Source organism: Dama dama, chromosome 5 (assembly GCF_033118175.1).
Source record: "Dama dama isolate Ldn47 chromosome 5, ASM3311817v1, whole genome shotgun sequence".
Lineage (NCBI taxonomy): Eukaryota > Metazoa > Chordata > Mammalia > Artiodactyla > Cervidae > Dama > Dama dama.
Genome location: NC_083685.1, coordinates 5,508,427 through 5,535,856, shown reverse-complemented (window position 1 = coordinate 5,535,856; position 27,430 = coordinate 5,508,427). Strand labels below are relative to the sequence as shown.

The window sequence follows — 27,430 nt, the reverse complement described above, 5'->3', positions numbered from 1 at the left end:
TTGAATGAATTAATTAATAAATGAGATAATCAATATAAGTAAGTTATCCTCCTTTCCGCCCCAAAGCTGCCAGTTAATAATGTCAGAAGACCATATTACAAACAAATAATCAATAAGCACCATAACTGATGACCAACCTAGATAGCATATTAAAAAGCAGAGACATTACTTTGCCAACAAAGGTCCATCTAGCCAAGGCTATGGTTTTTCCACTGGTCATGTATGAATGTGAGAGTTGGACTGTGAAAAAAGCTGAGCACCAAAGAATTGATGCTTTTGAACTGTGGTGTTGGAGAAGACTCTTGAGAATCCCTTGGACTGCAAGGAGATCCAACCAGTCCATCCTAAAGGAGATCAGTCCTGGGTGTTCATTGGAAGGACTGATGCTGAAGCTGAAACTCCAATACTTGGGCCACCTCATGCGAAGAGTTGACTCATTGGAAAAGATCTTGATGCTGGGAGGGATAGGGGGCAGGAAGAGAAGGGGACGACAGGGGATGAGATGGCTGGATGACTTGATGGACATGAGTTTGGGTAAACTCCAGGAGTTGGTGATGGACAGGGGGGCCTGGTGTGCTGCGATTCACAGGGTAGCAAAGAGTTGGACACGACGGAGCAACTGAACTGAATTGAACCATAACTGAGGAATCACTAAGGGCTACAGTCTGCCAAACAATTTGAAAAAAATCTAAAAATTAATGTGACATGCTAAAGGGTTTAAAATATCCCCTGTGGTGATCACTGGGGAAACCCTTTTAACTTAAAGTATGTCTAATGCTTCTTGATCCAGCAATCTCACCTGTCACACACTACTCTCGTCCTAAATGTATATAAAAAGACTTGTAAAAGGTCTTTTCTCCTGCAGCCATGTTTGCAAAAGGAAAAACAAACCCCTCTGAACACTCCACCAGCAGATGAATGGCACATTCATAATACATATACTACAAAGAAGTTCAAAAGAACATGGTTGATCTGTATGTGCTAACATGAAAAGAGTTTCAAGACTATTAAGTGAAAAAATCATTTGGAAAACAGTATCATATTCCCATCCAGAAAAACAAAGCCATAATAGAAAATAGCTAGAGCCATGGTGTATAATACAAACATAATAATTTAAACTTTCTAGCAACCACAGAAAAAGATAAAAGAAAAATAAAATTAACTTTAATAACATTTTATTTAACTCAATGTATCTAAAATATTATCACTATATTGCCATCAATATGCAAACTTAGTAATGAAATACTCAACATTCTTTTTTCATTCTAAGTCTTCAAAGTCCAGTGTGTATTTTGCATTTATGGCACATCTCAATTAAAAGCACACACATTTTAAATGCTCAACAGCCACATGTATCAATGGCTACTAAAGCAGATGGCATATGTCTAAATGATACACTTCAAACTGGTAACAGTGATCACTTCTGGAATGGATTGTGTTTTAATCTTTTACATCAATAACTAACTCATATATTACTCATGTAATGGTAAAAACACAATAGCAAAAAGCCAAGCAGTACGGGAATGTGGATGGCTGAACAAACATGCCTCTTCCAAGGGTTAGTGAACATCCAGCTAGGAAAGGGGGGCCCAGGGAAAAATAAAACGTAACAATATCATTTACAATAACACACCCAGGTGTGTGCATGCATACATGTACACACACACACAAAACCTAAGGATAAAACTAAACAAAGATACACAATAGTTCTATATTGAAAACTATAAAACATTGCTGGAAGAGATTTTACAAGACCTAATAAATGAAGAAACATACCATGTTCATGGACTATGAAATTCAAATATATTTATAGATTCAATGCTACCCCAATCAAAATTTCAGCAGGATGTCTGAGTGAAGGGAGGGGGAAATATAAGCTAATTCTAAGACATATATATGTTTTATATATTTATGTGCTGTATGCTGAGTCACTCAGTCTTGTTGGACTCTGAGACCCCATGGACTGTAGCCCACCAGGCTACTCTGTCCATGAAATTTTCCAGGCAAAAATACTGGAGTGGGTTGCCATTTCCTCCTCCAGGGGATCTTCCTGACCCAGGGATTGAACCTGCATCTCCTGTGTCTCCTACACTTGCAGGCAGATTCTTTACCCTTGAGCCACCCGACATATATATGAATGTAAAGCCAAAACAATTTGGAAGAACAAAGCTATAAGAATTTCTAGAGTCAATAACAAACTACAGTAACTAAGTAATATGCTACTGTCATAAAGATAGACAAACAGATCAATAGCACACATCACCTTGTCTCTGACAAAAGTGGCAGACAGCGCAATCCTGTGAATACATGGTGCTGGGTCAACTGGGTATTCACGTGGGGGACTGAAGTTTGATACCTGTGCCAACCCAGACACAAAAGTAAACTCCAGGTGGCAGCAGAGCAAAATGTAAAGGTAAAACAATACAGCCTCACAGAAGAATATCTTCACGACCTTGGGATACACAAGCATTTTGTTAAACAGGACACAAAAGGCAGTAACCATTAAAAAAAAAAAAAAAAAGATTGGTAAACTGGCCTTCACCAATATTTGTATAATATTGGATAGAAAAAAACAGAAACTGAGAAAGAGCTTTAGTGAGCAGAGACAATTCAAACAAACCTGGACGACAGAAAACATTGCTGAGGAGTCAAGGAAAAGACCTTCTATGCAGAGGGGCCATAGTAAGTAAAGACGCAGAGGATGAAGCATAAGGCACTTTAGCAAAGTGCAGCAAACAGACATGTATGAACAGACTATAAGGTGTCTGACGCACAGGGCAGCTGGAGAAAAGTCACAGAACAAGATCATGGAGAAATGTGGACTTTATCTTAAAGGCAGCAAAACGCTGTCAAAGGCTTCTAAGCAGGAAAATTACATGATCTGAAATGAATTTTAGAAGGGTAACTCAAGGAGCTCCGTCAAATATGGTTGAGAAAAAGAAGAAACTAGTATCAGGGCAGAGTTAAAACAGATTTAGAGTATTAAAACAAATTAGAGTATTTAGATAGTCCAGTGTGACAAGAGGTGTGCAGAGCTCCTAACAGTACTTTTTCTAAGAGTGTCCAGTTTACTTGACTATCTGGGGGAAAACAATTTTACACTACAATAAAAACTGATCTTATACAGGATATGCAACATTCATATGAATCATTTAAATGATCATGACAATGATAATGCCCATAATAATGCTTTTTTGAATCCTTACTATGGCTCAGTAAGGAAATGGCAACCCACTCCAGTATACTTGCATGGAAAATTCCATGGACAGCGGAGCCTGGCAGGCTACAGTCTATGGGGTCACACAGAGTTGGACACAACTGAGTGACTAACACAGCAATCTCTTATACTGCTGATGATAAAACTTGGTACAACTACTTTGGAAAACTGGTAAAACTCTTAATAAATCTGAACATATGCATGACCAACATTCAACAGATCTTAAGTGCTGATGTTTACCTAAAGATATGTGTTCATAGTAGCTTTTCCATAACAGCCAAACATTAGAAACAACTCACATGTCATCACACCTAGAAGAGTTATGTAAGTTTCAGGGACACAGTAATAAGTGGCCAAGCCAACATTCAATCCCAAGTTTGCCTAATAACTAAGTTCACACTCTCAGCCACTACACCATACTTGAAAAAAGTTAAACTCTTATGGCAGTAGCTTCAGGCTACAATCACAGATTCAGGTAGTAGACACCCTCTCTTCTTTGCTTGGAGGAGAGCACCTGTTAAAAAGTACAGAAAGTTCTGAGAGGAGGCTACTGCAACAGTCCAGACAAGATGATCTGGCAGAAGGAAGGCACCAGAAAAGAGATTTCTTTTATAGAAAGAAGAGAACCCAGTAACAAATCAAACACTCGAGTGAGGTGGCTTGGGCAAGAGGACAAATGGTGACAGCAGAAGTCAGCACTGATCGAGGGCTAAGTCAGGCATATTAAACTGAAGATGGGTGTCCAGGATGTACTTGGATAAAGAAATATGAAGCCCAGGAGAGAAATCAGACTGATAAAAAATGAAACAAAAACTTCCAAGTCACCAGCATATGTGTATATCAGACTTTCTGAATAGAGAATAACATCTCTAACACTCTTCTGACAATTAATATTAACTCACAGGAAGGTCTCTGTGGCCATCTGAAATTAATTTTGCAACTGCTGACACAGATAGAAGGCTAGTTAGAATGAAGGTGCCTGCCCTCTCCTATTGAATATCTGAAAAGAGTCGTACAAAAGAAAAACATGCTGCTCTTTAAGGTAAGCGGACAGTGGTTTCAGGCTGCTTCTTGTTACTTGGTAAAATCTTAAAATCTATTATAGCAAAGATGTAAGAGGCAGAAAGATGCAGCTTGGTTTTCTCACCAGTCATAGTATTTAAGTGGTTAATCTCTGCTTTAAAAGGCAGCTTTTTCCTGTATTTTATTTCAATATCAAAATAATGCAAAAGGAAAACCAGGATACAATTTGAGGTCACAGACACAATGTAAGAGGAGGATAATCACTAAAAAGTACATCCTCCAAACTTTTTATACTCAAAGGGTATGACTGCTTTGGGGGAAAGAGTTCTCAAAGTTCTAACCAGTGCAATAACTAAAAGAAAAAAAAAATAGGGGTACAACATAAGGATAGAAATGCACAAAACTATCACTATTTGCAAAAAGTCTGCATTACAAGAAAATCTAAGGAAATCAACAAAAAAATCAACAAAAAAACCATGAGCTATGATGAGATGGTCAATTATAAAATCTGCAAAGTAAACACCTTTTCTATATGCCATTAGTAACTAACTTTTAGAAAAGACACAATGAAACAATATTCCATTTCCAACAGTATATATTAAATATCTACACTCCCCAAAAGTGTAGATCCGTGAGGGGTATAAAAGAGTAAATAAAAGAATAGACCACGCTCTTAAATAGAAGATCAACTATTAAAACTACATCAATTTATACATAACTAACATGTAAATTTAATACAGTTTTAGTAAATACCACAATAGGAGAATCTCCAAAATTTGACAAAATGATTTTAAAGTTCATTTGGTGGGAGAGGGAGAGACGAGAATATCCTAGACATTAAGAATAATAATGATGATATGGGATTTGTAGTAGATGAAAAATATAGAGCAACAGTAAATAAAACTATACATTAGAACACAAATCGCCCAATAGCTCAGTAGAATGATACAGCAATGTCCAAAATCACATCAATATAAAATAACCAATATTGCGATAGAAAATAGTTTGAAAATTAAAGATCTTTATAAAAGAAATTTTTTAAATAGTCAACCCAATAGACAGCAGAGAAATGTAAATCAAAATAATAACATACCACTTTTAAACGCCAAGCTGACCTTTTAGTTTTAACAATAATGCCTACTGTTAGCTTTTATCCACTGTTTGTAGAACTGAAACAGATACAGCCCTTCTGAGAGCAATTTAGCAATACGTATCAGAAGTCTTAACGTTCTAAGTAAGCCCATTTAACCAAAGGAAATAATGAAAGATACATTCAAAGATTGATCTACAAACATGTTTTTCTGGATTTTACAATACCAAAAAATTTGAAACAAACTAAATGTATAACAGTGCGTGTGTGCTAAGTCACTTCAGTCATGTCTGACTCTTTGCAATCCAATGGACTGTACTGTAGCCCACCAGCCTCCGCTGTCCATGGGAGAATACAGGAGTGGGTTGCCATGCCCTCCAGGGAATCTTCCCGACCCAGGGCTTGAACCCGTGTCTTTTATGTCTCCTGCACTGGCAGGTGGTTTCTTTACCACTAATACCACCTAGGAAGCCTGTATAACAGTAGGGAAATAGATTAAATACATGATGATAAAAGACCTTCATTTAATAAAATGAAAGACCATTTAATAAAATGAAGAAATGTTTAAAATTAAGTGGAAAATATTTTCATGTATAATATTTATGTAATTAGATACAACTAATATATATGGGTGTTCATTGGAAGGACTGATGCTGAAGCTGAAACTCTGGTACCACCTCATGAGAAGAGTTGACTCATTGGAAAAGACCCTGATGCTGGGAGGGATTGGGGGCAGGAGAAGGGGATGACAGAGGATGAGATGGTTGGATGGCATCACCGACTCGATGGACATGGGTTTGAGTAAGCTCCGGGAGCTGGTGATGGACAGGGAGGCCTGGCATGCTGCGATTCATGGGGTCACAAAGAGTCAGACAAGACTGAGTGACTGAACTGAACTGAATATGTATCACATATTTTAAAAACCAAGAATCTGTGACTATATACACAATATATATAATACAATGGTTGAAAATATCTGTTTTAGACCTCATATGCCAATTTCTACATCTCTCTCAGAGGCCAGCTTGAGTTCTGCCTGTTTCACAGAGCTTCCTCAAGTCTATATCACTTTCTGCCTCCTCTAGAAGGACAGAATCTTGGCAGTGAATTAGGATGCTTTCCTTTTTTAATACCTATCACAACCCTCTGCCCCTAATTAAAAGTCTTTCTAATCTATCCAATAATTGGGCTAATATATACATCTCAAAGGTTAGGAAAACAGGGTATAAACCCAGCTCTTGACATACTTGCAGCTATCTGTCCCTACACTAAATGGCCCTATCTAGATACCTATGCTATTTTAGTTTTTAAACCCGCCTTAACTTCTTATGCTATCAGTATATTTGTCTCTAGAAACCTGAGCCCTGTTTTTCATCCTTTTAACATCAAGAAATCAGATCATCTGGCTTATAAGGATTGCTTGTAAACTAAAAGTAAATAGGCAAAGAGAAAAGTGTGTAGGCAACTCTCTTGAGAATAAAACTGCCAAAACATCACGGTCCTTGGTAGCTTTCCAAGGCTTTTATCTGACACTCATGGATGAGAGAGACTTCATAGAAGTCCAGCATTCTCAAGGGGCTATTCCAGCATGCCACTGAAGTAAAGGTTTTTTTCTTTACCATTCCTTTCTAATATCTGACTGTGTTCTAGAGAAATGACAATCCTGGGTCATTTAAATAATATAATTAATCTCCATAATGTCCTACAGTAAAATTCTAAGATACAAATGTAACTAAACTTATTTCCCACCATATGGATTAATTCATAAATTTATTGTTGCCTCAGCTATTAACCTTCTCTTTCTCATTTATAATATTATATTACTATTACCATTTATGGAATTCCAGGTACCATGTTAGGTACTTCACATATATTATTTATAATCCTATCACGACTGTGTACAGAATGAATGGAATCATCATTTTCCGAATAAGAAATAAGAGACAAAGAGAAGTTAAACAATAACTTCCCCAAAATTCCCAAGCCAGGATGAACTGGAGTAGGCATTCGAGTCTGGGTCTGTCTCCCGCCAAACCCCACCCTCTTTCCACTCTGCAGGGACCATCGTGAGCATCTACTAGACATGAAGTCTCTAAGAATTTTACATTTCATTTATCTAGAAAAGACTAAGGGGATATTTCTCTGTCATTACAATTCAGCTCTCCTGAGAAGACTAAATATGTCTCTACCACCAGAGTTAAAAACCCACCAAAGAAACAGTGTGAAGGATTCACAGCAGTAATAGTCCATCCCTGACAAAGCATCATGTGTGCGCCCTTAATTTAATGGGTATATCATACTGATACAGCTTTTGGCTAGGTTTACACATATCCACAGCACATGTGAAGAGCGTGAGAACACTGCATGTGACAAGCTATTAGATCCTGAGGTCAGAGGCCAAGTCTCACTTATCTCTATATTCCCAAGCCCTGTATGTGGCAGATGTCCAACACCTCTTTGTTGATGAAAGCTAGAAGCAATGATTATCACCTTCTGAAAGTAATATATTAAGATAATTAAAACATTTTGAGCATCAAAAAAGAAAAATATCCCATGTTTCAAACAAGCTGGTTTTGGTCTGTAGGTAAAACTTCCTACCTCTCGATCCTTGAGTTTCATGGCAAGCACCAACTGATGCCTGTGGTTAGTGAGAGCCTCCCGGTAATTTCCTTTGGAGAAGAATGCAGAGCCCAGGTTCCCATGAGCTCGGCATTCTCCTGTCTGGTCACCTGAATTGGGTTTAAAAAAAAAGAGAATATTCCTCTAAGTTACAGCATTATTTATAATATATAAAGGCCATTTTAATTTGATAGCCACAGGTTTACTACTTAAAATTCCATTTGCCTTTTTTTCTTCCTCTAAAAGACTCCATGTGGAAAGTTATGGTCCTAGAAGTTAAACCTCTGGACAACTGTTATTGATGTTATAACATATAACAGGGACATAAGTTTCCTGGAAATGAGAGGTCATTGCTTTGGTTCTGAACAACCATCATCTTGTTGGTTGGTTCAGTCACTTGACTCCAAACCTATTATAATATGTTGCTTCTTTACAAGTATGCCAATGGTAGACTCACCACATCTCTTCTCTTACTGCAATCTTCCAAGTCCTTAAATAATCAATGTGATGATTATCATAAACCATCTTTTTTGTTTTTTTTAAATGAGGAAACAACAGCACAGAGATGTTGGGCAACTTGCCAAAAGTCACACAGTCAGTAAGTAGCAGAGTCAAGATTCTAAACTCAGCAGTCTGGCTCCTCAGTCCACACTCTAAATCACTGCTCTGCTTCTGTCTACTCCAACAAAATAATGGTGCATTCTTGTAGGCAAAAATGTAAATTTAAGTAAAAGATCCCACACATACCACCATTTGAGATATTAAATCAGTGAGCCCATATCTCTGAAAAGGCAATGAGTATGTTCATCCATATCTTTTGGCCTTTTGGAACCTTGATACCTTGTTAAATGAAAAGCCCTAAAGACATGAGTACTCTAAAACACAGAATGTTCCAGAGACAGAATCACTTTTCACTGCACATGTTTTCACTGCACATTTCAATCCCATTCACGTCAGGTTAATCCATTTTCTTCATTTCCTTTCTGCACTAAAATAAAGGAGAAAAACATAACTCTACCTAAGGTCTTGGCTACATCCAAGTCCTGCTGCATGTATCCCGTGCTCTTCTCTGTGTTTCCGAGAGACCAGTAAGCACTGCTCAGTGCAGAGAAAACGGAACCTCTCAGTTTGAGGCTGCAGGTGCCAATCTTCAGAGCGGCTTCTAAGACAACCACAGAGGCCCCGTGATGGCCAGCTGTCAGGAGTTCCTGCCCAACCACAGAGACAACCACAAAGGGGCTCTTGTCCAGTTTCATTTTCTGAAGTTGCTGATAAGTGGGCTCGAGGGAGTCTGAAGAAAAACAAAAGAAAACAGAGAATGTAGGAGAATACACAAAACAATCCTTTCTAACATGCTCTAGAAACAATGGTCTCTCAAACTTTCTATGGTCCATTTCAGGTACAAACTCTTCCAGCTTTTCATCCAGCACCATCCTCACTGTCCACTCATTCACATGACTGGACAACACCAAGGTCAGTCCAGCAATTTCCTTACTTCAGTCTCACAGGCGTACGCCACACTCTTCCTCTCCTCTGGTCTTTCTTTGATTAGGACCCATCACTTTCCCTGAATAGTTCTCTCTTCTCTGACCTGCTGCCCTCTCAAAGTATCACAGGTACATCACTCAAGTCCCACTGCTACCATATCCAAGCAGACCTCAGAGATGCTGTGGGTCTGTCTGCAGACCACTGCAATAGAGCGAATGTCACAATAAAACAAATCGCATGCAATGTTTGGCTTCCACACATATCAAAGTTATGTCTACACTATACTGTAGCCTATTAGGTGTGCAATGGCATTGTGTCTAAAAAAATCCCATTAATTAAAAATACTTTATTGCTAAAAAATGCTAACCATCATCTTGAGCCTTCAGTGATACAATAGCAACATCAAAAGTAACAGATCACAGACCACCAGAACAAATACAATAATAATGAAAAAGTTTGAAATATTGCTAGAATTGTCAGAGTGTGACACAGAGACATGAAGTGAGCAAATGCTGTTGGAAAAATGGCACCAATAGACTCACTCGATGCAGGGTTGACGCAGACCTTCCATTGATTTTTTAAAAAAAAGAAAGAAAGAAACAATATCACAATAAGGTGAAATGCAGTAATATGAGGTACGCCTGTACTATCCCCAGGTCCTCCAGCCCACATTAATCTTTGTATCTAAACTTCTGATATATTTTTATAGTTAGTATTGCAGTTTGGCCCTTAACTTTTTTAGAGATGTTTCACGTGTGTTAATTTTTAAAATATTTTCCCAGCTAAATCTGAAGACCACTGTAGGACTGTTTAATACTTTATTATAAACCATTTCTATATAGGTGAAAGCTCCTAACACATCTGGCATTCAACGAATGAAATGTTTGTTAAACCTGAATCTGAATGACTGATTAATAAACTCTGTCCACCTTTTCCCCTAGAAGATATAAAAGCAGCTCTCTCAACAAATAGCCATCATCCTCACTGGCAACCCAGTATATCCTGCTGTTCCTGAGACTAGCATGACCACATTAAAAAGTATTATCAATTTCTGTTGTGGTGACAAATGAAACCATAAAGAAATCATCTGAGTTTACTAAGGTAAGATGAAAGACAAAATTAATGTTTAGCTTGTTTTATTTTCATGTGGTGAAAAGGACATAGATTAGGGGTCAGGAAGCCACAAGGAGATTCTGAAGCTAGGTTTCAAAGTGGATGACCTTTAAGCTTCTTCTTCCTCTTCTCCTTTTTCCAAAGACAATCGCAGAGCTAATGACTATAACCCTACAGTGAGGCAGCACTTACAACACTTTTGTTGTTAGCTTCCCTGAAAAACTGTTTCACATTAGTTGTACCACTGTGCCTATGTTAAAAAAAAAAAAACTATTAAAAGGTTGGTCTCTTTAAATTGTGAATCTCTCAGCCAACAGTACTGCATTAAAATGTAATTTTTACAATTTATGACTTCAAATCTCCACTCACTAAGGTGCTCTCGTCTGAATCAACATTACCACGGAAACCTTGAAACCTACTGGTGCCTAGAGCATTTTTTTCCCTTCAATCAGATCACTAAACAGAGAACAAAGAAGATTTTTACACCTGTCAAGATGCAAGCAGTGCACAACACCAGTAAACACTTGCTAACCAATAGGGTTAAATACAGGCAAAGAACCCAGGAATTGCTGGAACAGGAAAAGAACAATGCCATACTCAAACAACTGGGAGCAGAATTTTGGTGGTACCCGCTGGACTTGGCAGCCAGTGATGAGCATATTAGCACACCACTGGCCAATCAGCAGGAGCAAAAATAACAATTTTAGAGCTGAAGAGAACTTGAAACCACCCTTTATTTTAGAAAAGAAGAATGAGTATTCAAGTGATTGATGCAAGGGCAGACAGCTTGGGACAGAGCCACGACAAGAACCCACTGCAGGATTCTAAGTTCAGGCTCTCTGATACCATACCACACAACATTCTTAGTTGTTCACACAAGACATCAATTAGAGCTGATTTTAAGTGGAGAAGAAAGGTACTGAGATGCTACTGGAAAGGGGATGTGGGTTCAATCCCTGGCCAGGGAGTTAAGATTCCAAATGCCTTTCAGTCAAAAAACCAAAACATAAAACAAAAGCAATGATATAACAAATTCCATAAAGATTAAAAAAAAAACTGTACAGGCTGGATTAGGTGATCTATAAGGTTTCATCCCAACTCTACTATTCTACAATTCTAATTCCTATCCTACAATAAATTTAGGCTGTTAGCAAAAGGACTAACTGTGTGATTTTCTCAGGCTAGATGGAACAGGGATTTGGCAGCCCTGTAAAGATATCTTTCTTTATAGAAATTATGCATAATACATAAAATATCCAATGTCAAAGCAACTTCATAAGAATGTAAAAGTACTTTGCAACAATCACTGAACACTAGTTATGTGCTTTCAAAATGTAAAGGCTTTAAGAATTTAAGATAAACAAAGTCATATTTCCTCACACTTGAAAAACTTGAAGGAATGTAGTATTAAATAGAAGCTAGTACTGTTTATAATAGCCAGGACATGGAAGCAACCTAGATGCCCATCAGCAGACGAATGGATAAGGAAGCTGTGGTACATATACACCATGGAATATTACTCAGCCATTAAAAAGAATTCATTTGAACCAGTCCTAATGAGATGGATGAAGCTGGAGCCCCTTATACAGAGTGAAGTAAACCAGAAAGATAAAGAACATTACAGCATACTAACACATATATATGGAATTTAGAAAGATGGTAACGATAACCCTATATGCAAAACAGAAAAAGAGACACAGAAATAAAGAACAGACTTTTGAACTCTGTGGGAGAATGTGAGGGTGGGATATTTCAAAAGAACAGCATGTATACTATCTATGGTGAAACAGATCACCAGCCCAGGTGGGATGCATGAGACAAGTGTTCGGGCCTGGTGCGCTGGGAGGACCCAGAGGAATCGGGTGGAGAGGGAGGTGGGAGGGGGGATCGGGATGGGGAATATGTGTAAATCCATGGCTGATTCATATCAATGTATGACAAAACCCACTGAAATGTTGTGAAGTGATTGGCCTCCAACTAATAAAAAAAAAAAAAAAAGAAAGAAAGAAATAGAAGCTAGTAACAGACAAATAATCATACTCAGTTAAAAGACATACTATATTTATTTCATCAGTACTGCATATTTATTCACCTATTAACATCTGTGAATTTGAGATTTATTATCCATGACCTCGTACTTCCTTAGTGGCTCAGTGGTATAGAATCTGCCTGCCAATGCAGGAGATGTGGGTTCGATCCCTGGGGAGGGAAGATCCCCTGGAGAAGGAAATAGTAATCTACTCCAATATTCTTGCCTGGGAAATCCCATGGACAGAGGAGCCTGGCGGGCTATAGTCCACAGGGTCACAAAGAGTCAGACACGGCTGAAATGACTAAACAACAGCAACAATCCAGAACTCAACTGTGCCTTACAATGGTTGGTTATTTCTGTATCTGTGCTGTGCTGAGTTGGTCATTCTGTCCGACTGTTTGTGACCCCATGAACTGTGGCCCACCAGGCTCCTCTGTCCATGGGGATTCTCCAGGCAAGAATAACAGAGTGGGTTGCCATGCCCGCCTCCAGAGGATCTTCCCAACCCAGGGATCGAACCCAGGTCTCCTGCACTGCAGGCAGATTCTTTACCATTTGAGCCACCAGGGAAGCCCATTTCTATGTCTAAAAGTAAAAGTGAAGTGTTAGTCGCTCAGCCGTGTCCGACTCTGTGATCACACGGACTATAGTCCACCAGACTCCTCCTCTGTTCACGGGATTCTCCAGGCAAGAACACTGGAGTGGGTTGCCATGCCCTTCTCCAGGGGATCTTCCTGACGAAGGGATCAAACCCAGGTCTCTCACGTTTCAAGCGGGTACTTTACTGTCTGAGCCATCTGGAGTCGATTTTCTTAATAATATGTAAAATAATGATACAACTTTCAATCCAGATTTCTCAGAAATGGTAGGATATGCTATGGGACCCCTGAGGAGAAAGGAAGGCAGGTCCCAGGTAGGTCTGAGGATGCTTTCTGGAGGTAGTGATATGTGAACAGAAACTGGAGCTATGAGAAACCAGTGTTTTCCAGGAACTGCAGGTAGTTTTAGCTGGGAGTATCTTAGTGATGAGAATAAAAGAGGTAAGATCTTTTATACTAAAGCAGTTGGCCTTTATCCTGCAGGCAAAAGGGAAAATGTAGAATTATGAATAAGAGAATGACAGATCACATTTACATTGTAGAAAATTCATTCTGGAAGGAAAGCAAAAGCAGGGACTGGAAAGAAGCCTGGAAAGTCAGTTAGAGGAAAAGTTCTATATTTTGCAATGACAAAACAGATGGAGAACAAGAGATAAATTTAAGACTTATTTAGAATTTTAAAATCCACAGAATTGAGGAATAAATGTATTAACAGGTACAATGCCTTATTCCAAAGTGATGATATTCTACTGACTGTCTCCTATGAATCATTCTTAAGGTAACCGAAATTGTGCAGACTTCAATCTGTCCCAGATACTAAGAAGACATTCTGGAGCCTTCCATTTTATCCTTATAACATTTCATTACCATACATGACTAAGAAGGCTTCAACTTTCCTAAAAACCTGGTGATATCACTACCAGTTACTATTGGATACAATATAACACTGAACTGCAAATTCAGAAGACCGGGGAAAACAATTTTGGAATGAATCTCCAGAACAGGGATCCAGAGAGAACAGCAACTGCTAACACATAAGAAGGCAAGCAAAGTGTGATGAGAGTAAAGTATTGCCCATAAACAAAGTTTAGAGGTAAGGTTCATAATATTAACTTAATTTTAATTTCTATCTTTTCTTAAGCAAATTCCTTATAGAGGAAACTAAGTTAAAGATCACCGGGCATGTCACAAAGAGGACAAATACTGTGTGATTCCACTTACGGGAGGTACCCTGGTAGTCACCAGGAGCTGGGGTGGGGTGAGGGAGGGATGAGGAGTTATTGTTTAAATAGGTACAAAGTGTCAATCCGGGAGGATGAAAATCTGGAGCAGATGAAGGGCTGGCTGCACAGCCCTGTGAGTATACTTAACACCACATAACTGCACAACTAAAAATGATCAATTTGATGTTATGTACCTTTTACCACAATTGGGAAAAAAAAAAAAAAAAAAGCTTTGGTTCATACTAAAAGGAAAACTTAACTCTGCTCAAAAAGATAAAAAAAAGAAAAACTGACAGGTTTAGCTCTCTAGGTAACTTCATTTTTTCTGGGTTCACTTATGAATTTATTTATATCCTACTTCATTCCAAAAGGATTCAAAGACCTTCCATATAAATAAGGCAGAAGACATGGTAGTCAGAGTGAGTGGAAAGTAAAGTAAGGAAAATCCAGCTTAAAGATTGTTAAAGTCCTGGCACACTTCTTCAAGGTAGCCAGGACACTGGGTTCTACTGCTTCACAGAGGACAAAGCAAAAGAATCAAGGATCACTTTAGGTTAATTCCCAGACCTTTTATATAAAAATACACTAACACTCAGGCAAAAGGCAGTTTTTCCAGGAACCAAGCGCCTAGCAAGAGGATCATGTGTGCTGTGCAGTGTTTGTTCCATATCCACAGCACAAAGACAAGAGCAAGCTTATCACCACTGCGACTTCTCTCTCCAAGAGAAGAGGCGCATCACACTGCAGGGGGTCAGTGTCCTACAGGGGCCTGCCTTTACTGCCAGGGCTTGATTCTCAAAACAACAGTACAAGTTACTCACTATCATGCCCCTTTTACAGATACGAACTGAGAAGCAGAGAAAGGAAGAAGCCCAGTCAATGGGATAGCAGATGGCAGTGCTGGGATCAGAGTCCCAGTCTTTTCAGGAAAAGTCAGTTCTGTTTTGTTTTCAACATTTCAGAAACAGGCCATCTGTGAAAAGTGACTGCCTTCTAAAAGAAAATCAGACAAAAAGAGTTATCAAGGGTGGACAATCAGGTAAGTAAAAGGTGAACACAAATTTGACTATAAGAGAAAAGCTTATTATACACATTCCAGCCTTTTTCCACCAGTACATCACAAAAATCAGCTTCCTGGATCCTCTGGAGCTGAAAGAAACACCACGACAGGTGATAGCCCATAAATGTAATAGTCTTTAGATTACCGAATTAACAAGAGGGGAGAAAATATACACAAGAGAACCCTCAGCAAGAAGCAGCCCTGCCATCTTTAGAGGAACAAATAAAGGTAAACTCAATCTCACTTTGTAATTGTATTATTAAATCTGTGGTTGGCAGCAGGACTGTGCGACACCATCCAAATCTGCATAAACATTTATAAGATATAATGAACTGAAATTGCTGCAAGACGATCTAAAAAAGAAAAATGGAAAATAGTAAAAGGACAATTTGAGAGTCATGAAAGAGTCCCACTTTATATTAATACTCATATTTGTATATTTTCATAAATGATTTAAGGGAAATACATTACACACAGTGATGTAAATATATTTACAAGAAAAGTAGATAATCTGGTATCTGGTTGGTGAGCATGAATGAACCACAAAAATAAAGTAAAAAAGACAATGTAATTATCAAAATAGGGAACAACATTTTAAAAAATCAAGGAAGTTTCGATGTGGATTAATAGAACGTAGTTATTTGGGAACAAGGGTATATTATCCCTATCTTTAAAAAAAAAAAAATGAAACTTCCCCCAAAGGCCAAATGACAAGAATGCTATGCTTTGGGGGAGTTTTGTTTGCTTACAGAAGCACCTGGACCAGGGAGTCTCCACGTTGCATTTCAGATTCATTTTGCATTTCAAAACAAAAACAATGGACACACAGATCAGACCTACACAGAAAGTATCCTGGACTGCACAGCTACTCAACAATGGCAGAAACGGAGAACACTGCAGGAGACTACAACAAACAGTGGGCAAAAAATGATGACAGATTTTGTGAATTGTAATCGTATGACAAAAAGAGAGGTCATTAAGATGTGAAATGATAAACAGAACAACACTGTGTAAAGCAACAGTCTTTCTATAAAATGTTGATAAGAAAAGCCCACCTGGAATAGATACGGTGGTAAAGGCAATGCCAAAAATACATGAGATAAGTCATTTTAAGGATAAAGAAGAAAATACTGAAGTGCTCCAGGCACCTGTAAGATGTAGCTTTCTGCAGGGTCACCCTGAGATCACTCTGTAAGATGGGAAAGAACACGGCACAGAAAACCCTAAGGGTGACAGCAGCCTGAGCTATTTCTTGCAGCACAGAGAAGATTTTTTTACATTTATCTAAATAAATTGCTTCAAAGGCAAACTGGTAAGTATGATTCTGCTGATCTCAACACATTCACTCCAATGTTCTAAAGGCAGCAGCAGAAATACCTCAGAATAAAGGGATGTCTTCATGAACTAAACAAAAAATGATCTATGTAAATTACTTGCAGAGGGATACAGGGAGAGAATGAGAAAATACTAGAAAAGTAGAAAAGAGAGAGAGATTGATTTTCGTTGTTGCTGTCCATCTCCCCTCCCTCCCTTCCCACTCCTGGCGCTCCAAAGTGCGTCTGCTCTTAGTCAGAGTTTATTAAAGCAGGTCCCCCAGTGGGAGAAGCCATTAGGTTCCTGCAGCAAAGACTCAGCTTTGTATGGGGTTATAAAATCGCATGAAGAGAGGTTTCCTTCCCACTTTTTTTCTAAAACATGAAATCTTCGCTTTCAGGAAAGTACTTTTTATAGCTATGAATTGCTCAGAAACCATATGAGTACCATTTAGTTCATCAAACTTTTACTTAGCACATAAATATTTTGAGCCAAGTATCAAACTAGCCAGTATATTAAAATTATCTAATGCTGCAAATATTTTCAAAACTAAATAAATTACCTAATGATACTGCCATCCACCATGTCAGAGACAAAAACAGAGTTCTGCTTGACATCATCTAGTTAGTATGGGACATCATTAGCATCAACCTGCCTTAGTGTCTCCATTATTCCACAAAGGTGACAACTGGTATACACTTTCAGACCAATCCTCCCAAGAATTCTTTCCACAAAAATCAATGTTCCTCAAACAGAAGCCTTAGAACACCTGATCTGAGCCTTAGAACACCTCCAACCTTCACAGTACTATTTTCAATCTATGTTCCAGAATACCAATTGGTATAACACAGAAGTAATACAGGTAAAAACCACATATCTACTTATTTTTCTCTTTCCTTTTAATTCAACATAATCTTTTAATGTTCCTCTGAAAAATGTTAGACATAGCCTACAGTTAGATCCATATTTCCTCTTAAGAAATGTCTAATGTTTTCTCTCATTTGTTTATTTCTAGATGGCATATTGGTCCAGCTGAGCAGATCAATTTACTACTAGAGGTGTTTTGTTTTAGATGTACAGAATCTGACAACTACAAAAAACATAAGGATTCTTTACATAACCCTAAAACCCAGAGAAGTTGTATAGTTAGTTAACGAAAAATTCAAAAATACAATCTAGGTCCACAAAGTTCCAGACAAGTGGCCTTACCACCATCCCATTGTGCCTCATTAATGTCAGCTATTGACAGTGATTTCCAATTTTCCTCTGTCTAAAATATCAATCTTAGCTAATATGATAACCTATCAATTCTCAATGCCTGAGTCAAAATCTTCAAAGAATAGAAATGTTCTGACTTAAATTAGTGTTGGGACAAATACTTTTATCATATTTACCTCTCATGGGAGATTTCATGGCTGCTTCTACCATCCCCACCAGAAGCTGGAGACTCTTGGGGTCCTGAGCCAACCCAGATGCAAAGGCTGCCAGGGCATCGGCATGACGTCCGAGGTACTGGAGGGCAACACCCTGTCGGAAGTATGCCTGGAAATAAATAAAAGATAATGCATGTATTACTTATACACTAGGCTCCACCAGGCTGAGGAGGATTCTTAACTAGAACAACAGGTCAGCAGAACTAACATTGAGGTGATCTCAGTTCAAAAACCTAGTAAAGAGTTTGTAATCAAATTTGACTTCTCTGAACATCATAAAATGTAAGCACACTTCTTGCAGGCAAATTATATTTAAAGCTTTCATTCTTTTGACTTCTAGAACATATTAATTTTATCACATTCTTTGGTACTTATTCACATAGTATATAATATTTTACCATTTTTTGATGATTTTAAAAACCTTTTACCCCAATTTAATAGCATAAGTTCCTCAAGGACAGGGGTTTGGAGATTTCTTTACATCTCACCAAAGTATCTAGTACAGTGCAAGACAAATGAGAGACACTCCAATTTCACTTATTTTGTTTTCTCCTCATTAATTAAAGGAATATGTCAGCATGTGATTAGTATTAAGATAATTGTAATAATTGACTAACACAACATGGCTACATTTTTTTTTAACATGGCTACATTTAATGTGGTATTTCAGACATAGTATTTTAAAACCATTATTTAAAATACATGTGCTTTGCTTGAAACAAAATAAGATTGCTGTTGTTTGCATCTTTTAGTTGGATTAGTTTAAAAATTGATATTATCAACTGTGAATATTAAAAAAAAAAAAATCCCTCCTTCCAGCTAATTACAGAAAGGGCCAGAAAATTAATAAAATATTTAAACTTCATAATGATCGTAAGAACTTATAGTTTATTTTCAAACACAGAGTAAAATCAAGTAAATGATCAGTGTTTCAAGTATACAACCAGCAAAGGGTTTTGAACCTGATTAAATAACACATAAAACTGACATATTATTAATGCATTCATTGCTTATATGACATCTGCTTCTAAAATACCTGGTCTATTTAAATATTTTTACAATACTCTATGCTTGTAACACAAATGTAACTTTTTCATCCAATATTCTTTTCAGTTGTAACAAATTGTATTTATGGGCTCTAAATGAAGTTTCAAACAACTTCTAAAACTACTATTCAAATTTAATACATAATTTTATATTATGTATACACAATATGAGAGAGCACCTTTCATGTTTACAAAACATAATTACTTACCTTATTTCATTTTTACAACTATGCTTTGAGGTAATTTAAGATAAGCAATACTATTCAGTGTTTCTATTAAAAAACAATCCATAAACAGAATGAATACTCAAATTATTATGGTCTATTCAGACTTCTATTAGTTTAAACTACCAGCAGCTGTTAAAACTCAGACTTCAGTAAGACAATAACCTGTAAATGCACTTTCATCACTAATTCATAAGATCACTTCCTTTCAGTGGACTCAGACACTTTTTAATCTTTAATGTGTTTATACACATTTTTCACTACCCTTTTCATCTAACATTTTAGGTGATTTCTATAATCCAAGAGGCATCATGTACCACATTCCAACTAAAAATAACTATAGTTTATATAATTCTAGAAATGCTACATTAAAGCTAAATTTAAAAATTTATGTGTGTGTGTGTGTGTGTATGTATATATGGGTTTCCCAGGCGGCACTAGTGGTAAAGAACCTGCCTGCCAATGCAGGAGATGAAAGAGATAGGGATTTGATCCCTGGGTCATGGAGATCCCCTGGAGGAGGGCATGACAACCCACACCAGTATTCTTGGGCTTCCCTGGTGGCTCAGACAGTAAAGAACTGCCTGCAGTACAGGAGACCTGGGTTGGATCCCTGGGTTGGGAAGATCCCCTGGAGGAATACATCGCAGCCCACTCCAGTATTGTTGCCTGGAGAATTCCCATGGACAGAGGAGCCTGGCGGGCCACAGTCCATGGGGTCTCAAAGAGTCAGACACGACTGGTCAGCTAAGCACAGCACAACACATACACATTTTGCTTTCTTAGGACACTCAGAAATTAGATGAGGAAAGATATGACTGGATCACGCTGCCCAGAGTCTCAGTTTCCTTCCTGAGAAGATTCTAAAAAGAGGTAAAGGTGAGAAGGCCCGAAGACCTCCCCTGACCTCCTCTGTCCTTCCAGAATCCCCAACCCAACGTCACAAGACTTTCTATTAAAAGCTTAGAGTTGTCAGCACAGTGCCTGACATAGAGTAAATACTTAATAAAGTAAGCTATTTTGATTATTAATTAATGAGGAAAACAAGAACACATAATTACAGACTAACAGAACATAAGGAGAGTTCAATAAATATTTAAAACATTTCATTATTCACTGTAACAGCATTCAATTCCTATCACTGCTTTATTCACTCCTCCCTCTTGCTCCATGTAAGACTATTAGCAACTGGGAAACTCACTGCTGTAAGGCTCCCAGACAAAATCTGAACCACCCGAATAAAAGAAGTTGGTGCTAACATGTCTTGGGAGATGTAGCAACCCCCCACCCCCACAGGATTCTCTATCAGTCTCTCCTAAAGGAAAGATCAAGAAGCACTGAGTTTCACTGCTGTTTACTAAACTTAAAGAAAACTGATGTGACCTAATTCTTCTCTTACTATCACAGGCTTCATAGAAAGCATCAGCATCTGGGAAAGGGACAAATCTGAGTCACTTAGGATTGAGCCCAGCCAACCTCAGATAATATACTCCTTGTTTCAGCACTCCTCATGTATATACCCACATTCTGGTCACTGTTATGCAACAGACAGAGAAGGGAAGGCAATATTTTGAGAGCCCCTATGGCCCTGAGAACAATGGTTTTAACCTGAAGCTTTAGCCAAGAAGAAAGACTTGTAAGGAGCTAGGTAATACACTGGACTACAAGGGGAATGCCTAGATTTTAAAGTGTTGTAGAGTTGTTTATATATTTGTTGTTTACCACAAAGAATCTTCAGTGATTATTCCACACATGCTACTAAGTAATCTCACAAATAACAGAAACACAAGTAGGTTACAAGTATGTTTTCATTCCTTCCATACTACTTCAATTAACATTCTCTAAAAATCCACAGAAGCAGGTACTGTGATGTGTACCACAAATAAAAAGAAATAAAGATAGGACTTGGACTCAAGGTGCTCACGGTCTAGAGGGAAAGAGTATAAAATTTCTTGACTTCTACCTACAATAACTGTTTACAATAGGGAGGGTTTATAACATTTTAGCAGTAATAAAAATGTAATGAATGACCAAAGTGCTTACATCCTTTGGTTAAAATTGTTAGTATTTTGTCCTTAGTGAATGTACATTCTTCTCATCTCAGAGAGTTTGCTAGACTGAATGTGTGTGTCATTCCAAAATTAATAAGTTGAAACCTAATCGCCAGTGTGATGGTATTTGGAGGTGGGGCTTTGGGGAGGTGATTAGACAATGAGTCAAGAGTCTCTAATCCCCTCAAGAGTGGGATTAGTGCCCTTATAAAAGTGACTCCAGAGTGCTCTCTCCTCCTTTCTACCACATGAGACCAGGCACAGCAAGAAGACGTCAGGAAATCAGCCCTTACCAGATACCAAATCTGCCATCACCTTGATCCTGGACTTCCCAACCTCCAGAACTGTGAAAAATAAATGTTATTTAAGCCACCCAGTCTACAGTATTTTGTTATTTCAGTCCAAACAGACTAAGATAGGGTTAAAGTAAAAACACTCAAAGACTAAACATGTGAAACAGTAAGCTATTCACCCCTCAAGTATCCCTGGAAGCAATGAAGGACCTTTAAGTCTTTTCTTTCAACAATCTATTCACAATTCTAAAACATCACTGAACTCAATAATAACCTAAACTTCCTCCTCTTCCATGGTTCAAATGAGTAATAAGATAAATTATGCTCATAGGTACACATGTACATTCATAACAAAAAATATAACAAAAAATAAATGTATATAATATGTAATGATACATAAAATTGTTTACTTACATGTACAGTATAATCTATTACTTAGTACAAGTGCTCCCAAACACTCCGCCTTCGATTTAATCTGTACTTTTATTTTTATTTTTTTTTTCTTTTTCGAAAGTCTAATCTGTACTTTTAAATGCTATACTTTAATGTTCCTAACCTGTTTTTCACTGTTTGAATTTGAACTTTTTTTTTTAACATCTTCTGAAGAATAAATCTCTCTATAACATGGTAGTATACTCGCCAGCCCATCATACCACCTGCTACCATAACATCACCATCTTGTCAACAATACTGGTAAGTCACAGAACTATTTTCACTGACTTTTCCCTTGCTATTTCATTTTAAAATGAGGAGAAATTGCAAAAACAGAAATGCTGATTTTAGTTTTTAAAAGCACCAGCATTAAACTACAATTAAACCATGATTGGGTCAAAAGTGAAAATGATTACAAGATGGCAAAAGTAGAAAAGCTTTAACATCACACAGAACTAACTATGCTCAGTTTTGATGGAAAAGGATAAAATTAGAGAATATATATTTTTAAATGAATCTTAAAAGGAAAGGCATGATTTAAGATTTTATTTTTCAGTTCTCTAGGAATTAATGCTCCTCACTTTATTTGTCAATCTCTTGTTTAATATTTGTATATGTGCCATCTCACATATTTGACTTTCATATACTTTTTCAGGAAGGCATTATATAAGAAAATAAAAGACTGTACTCCTTAAAACATATCCATCATACAAGCAAAATGTAAATGTACACATAATGCCCACAATAAAATTTACTACACATTATAAATTATATGTCACATTAAAATATGACACATAAAAATGAAGGGATAGGACCCATGTCCTCAACAAGTTTCCACAGTCTTGCATCAAATAGGAATCCAGATGGATACATAAGCACAAATTATTTTTGTAACATATTTTGTTATGTAGGCTCATTTAGGACAAGGGAGAAATTAACAGAACTTTCTACAATGATGAACCTGTTCTCTATACTGTCTAATAACAGTACCCTCTGGCCAGCCACCTGTGGCCACTGACCATGTGAAATGTGAACCATGTGACTAAGAAACTAAATGTTAATAAGTTTAAACAGCCACAACTGGCTAGTAGCTACTGTATTAGACAGTAGAGCTCTAGAGTTTGGTCTTTCTTTAACAACAAACATCCAAACACAAAGTGAAAGGGTATACACTCAACAAATAAAAATAACTACTACAAAAGCTGGGAACTGAAGCTATGTGACTTACTTCCAGGGCAGCTGCTGCAGAAAAGACTCATTGGCTGACACTAGAATCCTATTCCAGTTGCTTTTCAGCTGTGTGCCTTTAGCCAAGGCACTTCTCCCAACTTCATGTTCCATTTCCACTTACAGAGAGGATGATAATAACAATGTCAATAAAGAATGCTAATTGATATCACATATGGTATATAAAACAAAGAGTGGCTACATTTTTAAAAACTGAAGAGAAGTGAATTTCTCACTATTGAGTCTCAACTTGGCATCTGCTATTTAATCAGGTGGCTCATCTGCTTTACCACTTCACACAATAGAAATTACTTGTGGTAAAGTGGGTGAGGAACTGACAAAAAGTAAGCACAAAACAAAAATTAATGATCTCAATGATCACCTTTGGTCATTAACAGAATAGTTAACTTATGTTTGGCATCTTCCATTTCAGAAGCCTATAAATAAGTAATCTGCTTAATGGAAATTTTTAAATCAAAATTGCTTTTAAAAATCTTTACACTTTTGGCACTTGATTGGGTAGGCTTCAATTATCTAGTAAGTTTGTTACCTGGGAAAAACATCATATGCACTTTAAATCAAGTCCCTTAGCCTAGGTGGAAAAGAAGAAAGAGATGGCAAAAAAAAAATAGATGACACACAAAAAATCTATCTGTGGAAACATGAAAAAGTCCTTTCTATCAGAGACTCTATCCTGATATACTGATGATTAGAATTACAAGATGTTCTGAGGTCCAAGCCTGAACACCTATCTAAGAATTAACAAGCGCCCAGTCTTACCATATCAGTCTTGCCATTACAAAACCATAACTTTTAGTGCACAGATGCTTCATTTTCCAAAATCCCTTCTAGTTATCACTGAACTGCTACTCTGTGTCCCACACAGTGCTAGTTGTTTTCCATAGTTCGTCACTGACCCTCACGATATTCTGCAAGAAGTTCTTATGACAACTATTGCACAAAAGAGGTGGTTATGAAACATCCCTGCTGCCAAAAACTCTTTCTACTATTCCACACTACCTCTTTGATAAAAGAACTAATAGTGTGCAATTAACCTCTAAATCAAGCTTTTTGTTTGGGAATTCTTACACTGGCAAAATCCAACCTATGGAGGCAGAAATGAAGGAAAATCAGAAATGACACAGAAAATTTATGAACATGAATATTTAATCTCTATTCCATTAGCAACCGTTGATTGTGGAACAATTTTTAATGAATTGGATGGAGGGAAAATTCATTTCATTAACCTTTCATATAAATGTATTATTATTGAACCAAACAGGCCACTGTACTTGCAACTCAGTTTGATGTTAATTAGATTACAGGCATGACGCTTTAAATCAAAGAGAAACAAAGGGAGCCATCAGCAAGCTTCTCAGCCAATGCTTATTTGTTTGCTGGCTAAAAATGGATTTTTACCTGCAATACAATTTGCTATGCTTCTTTAATTTTCTGAGATTTTCAAGTGAAGTTTCTTTTGCTTCTATATGCTGACAGTTTGTATTAAAAATAAAAATAAATAAAACCTTGAGAATCGGCAAAGAACACATTCTTCATGTAGCAATGTTTTACCTGCTCAGCTGGGAGTAATCATTCCTATCTCTCCAGAAAGCTGTGCTTATATTTTTTCACCAGTCTGTCTTATTGTATGCTGACAGCACATGCAAGAGATTGAAGGCTATTGTAGAAAACACCATCATTCAGTCTGTAACCCAGAGTCAAAGGCCCAAACGGCCTAAACACAATGTTCTAACCAAATCTGCAGCTGTGAAGTGTTTTTCTCTTCAATGTTGCTTTTGGTACATACAGTATCAATTTCTAAAAGAAATCTGCTCTCAATCATGATTGTTTCATACCATATCAGCTATTTCTTAACCCTAAATTAATTTTAAACTAATTCTATCAAATTTGTTAAAGTAACAGTTTATGGGAAAATCATATTTTGAAAAGAAACTAGAAATCTGATCAGCAGTTAAAGATGAAACAATAACCAGGAATTAAATAATTAAGTAGGTGTCGTTTTCTAGCACTGGAGGAATTCCTAACACTAATGTTCATGTCAGATCATAAAACCTGTGTACCATCATCTTGAGTTTCCCTTGTAAACTTTGAAACTAAACAATGAAAGGAGTTTGAAGTCCCCTAGAGTAATGGTTCTGAATTGCCCATACCTTGTGCCGTCACTCTATGGGTGTGGCACAGGAGGAGTGTAAAGCCATGCCAAAAAACACACCAGGGAATTATCTGAACATTCTCCAAGTAATCATCTGGCTTCAGTGTAAGTTCTGTGCCCGTGCCCCACCAACCCTCCCTCTACTCCAGAACACTGAGCACGTGTGCCTTCACACATACAAATGATCCTGGGGAGAGTGTGAAACCAGGGGCAAACTGGGAAAAAATAATGGTGAGCAAGGGAATTAGGAAAAACACTGAAGCCAACATATGGGAATTATAGGATTCACTAACTGTTGAAAAAAGCACTTGGTATCTCATCTACCTATCTCACCCAAACCATACCAGACTAACAGGAATCCACTCCCTCCAGAAAGCAGTCTATAAGAAATTATTGCCAGAAGTGCTATACATCAGGATACAGGCGTGCTATACAAGGCGTCCTTGAGCAGACGAAATCCCACCATTAGTTGCTCATTCTCTGATCTTTCTGATCTAACAGCTGATAGTTTCATAATTCTTACTTTTCTCATCAAAGTATAATTCAAATGCGAGTCCACAGTGTTATACCATGGAGGTCAAAACTATATGATAACATAACATGTCCCTGAAACGTCCAATCTATTTGAACTTTCTGGGAGAGAATCTTTTTAATTAGTAAACTACAGCAATTCTAGATTCACAGCAAAACTGAGTGAAAAATACAAAGAACTCCCATAATAACCATTGTTCTGACACATGCAGAACTTCCTGCACCACTGTGGTACTTTAAAAAAAAAAATAATCAATGGAGAATTATTTTTATATGAAAATTACAGAAGAAAATAAAAGAGTTCACACAATTTTTAAGAAACATAAATAAATACCCATCTACATTCCATCTGCAGCCCCAATCCCTCGGATAGTCCTCTCTTCTGACTCCTCAGGTACTGGGGAAGCAAAGCTGGAAAAGTGCTGCCAGAAACCACTGACAGCTTCTTCACTGTCAGCTGCCAGCTCAGACAAAGAGCACCCAGAAAGAAAGCATACTAAGAAGAGGGACAAGACAGGGTGACGTGCGCAAGTGGTAAGGACAGAGCTGAAAGGCAAGAACGGTCCTAAAAAAAACCTTAACGCAAATATTTCATGTGTGCTTTTCTAAACAATGAACTTCATAGACTATGTCTTTCCCCTTCCTGTATCAGGTAATCTTTCTACGTTGTCACATGTGTGTTAAGGTGCCACACATCACAATGAAAACCAAGAAAGAGAAAAATGTCTTCCCCTCAGTATCTACCACTACAGAAACATAATGATGTACTTTTGATCTTTTCAAAAGAGAAAAGGTTCCATTTCTAGGCAAGATAGAGGAAGCATCCCGTCTTTCCACTGAATACCATCACATCTGGAAAGACTTCATGGAACAGATCTCTGAACAGCCAATGCAGTAGATGAACTGAGGAAAGAGACTAGAATTCAAGGTAGTACCAAAGCACCAATGGGCTTCCTCTTGTGTTCTGTATTCTTCCCATCTGCTATCACGCACCTTGGATTCAAAGGCAGCTCAAAATAAGGAAACACTCAATTGTGCAAACAGAAGCTCTCCAAGAAAAGTCCTATTCCAGTCAGAGAAGCAAGAAAGAGAACTTCCAAGGGTCAGAAAGAGTAGAAAAAAACCCCATTTTTCAAAATCCTCTTTCCATTCTTTCTCAGCTGACACCTCAGGCAAACCAACAGTGCCAGGGAGAGTGGCTGCAGCGGCCGCTGGGCAGGCATGTAAACTTGTGAGGAAGAG

The 27,430-nt window shown here is 37.6% G+C and overlaps 1 protein-coding gene across 3 annotated transcripts in view; it reads right to left on the bottom strand.

Annotated features, from left to right (window-relative positions):
• The window catches only part of TTC28 (tetratricopeptide repeat domain 28), a 575,569-nt gene that overhangs the window by 268,690 nt on the left and 279,449 nt on the right, over positions 1 to 27,430 (bottom strand). For all 3 annotated transcript variants that reach the window (XM_061141642.1, XM_061141643.1, XM_061141644.1), the window contains 3 exons: positions 18,173 to 18,320; positions 8,968 to 9,240; positions 7,929 to 8,059 (listed from right to left, as the gene is read on the bottom strand). In XM_061141642.1, coding sequence (XP_060997625.1) covers positions 7,929 to 8,059; positions 8,968 to 9,240; positions 18,173 to 18,320 — 552 coding nt within the window. The remainder of the gene's footprint in view (positions 1 to 7,928; positions 8,060 to 8,967; positions 9,241 to 18,172; positions 18,321 to 27,430) is intronic.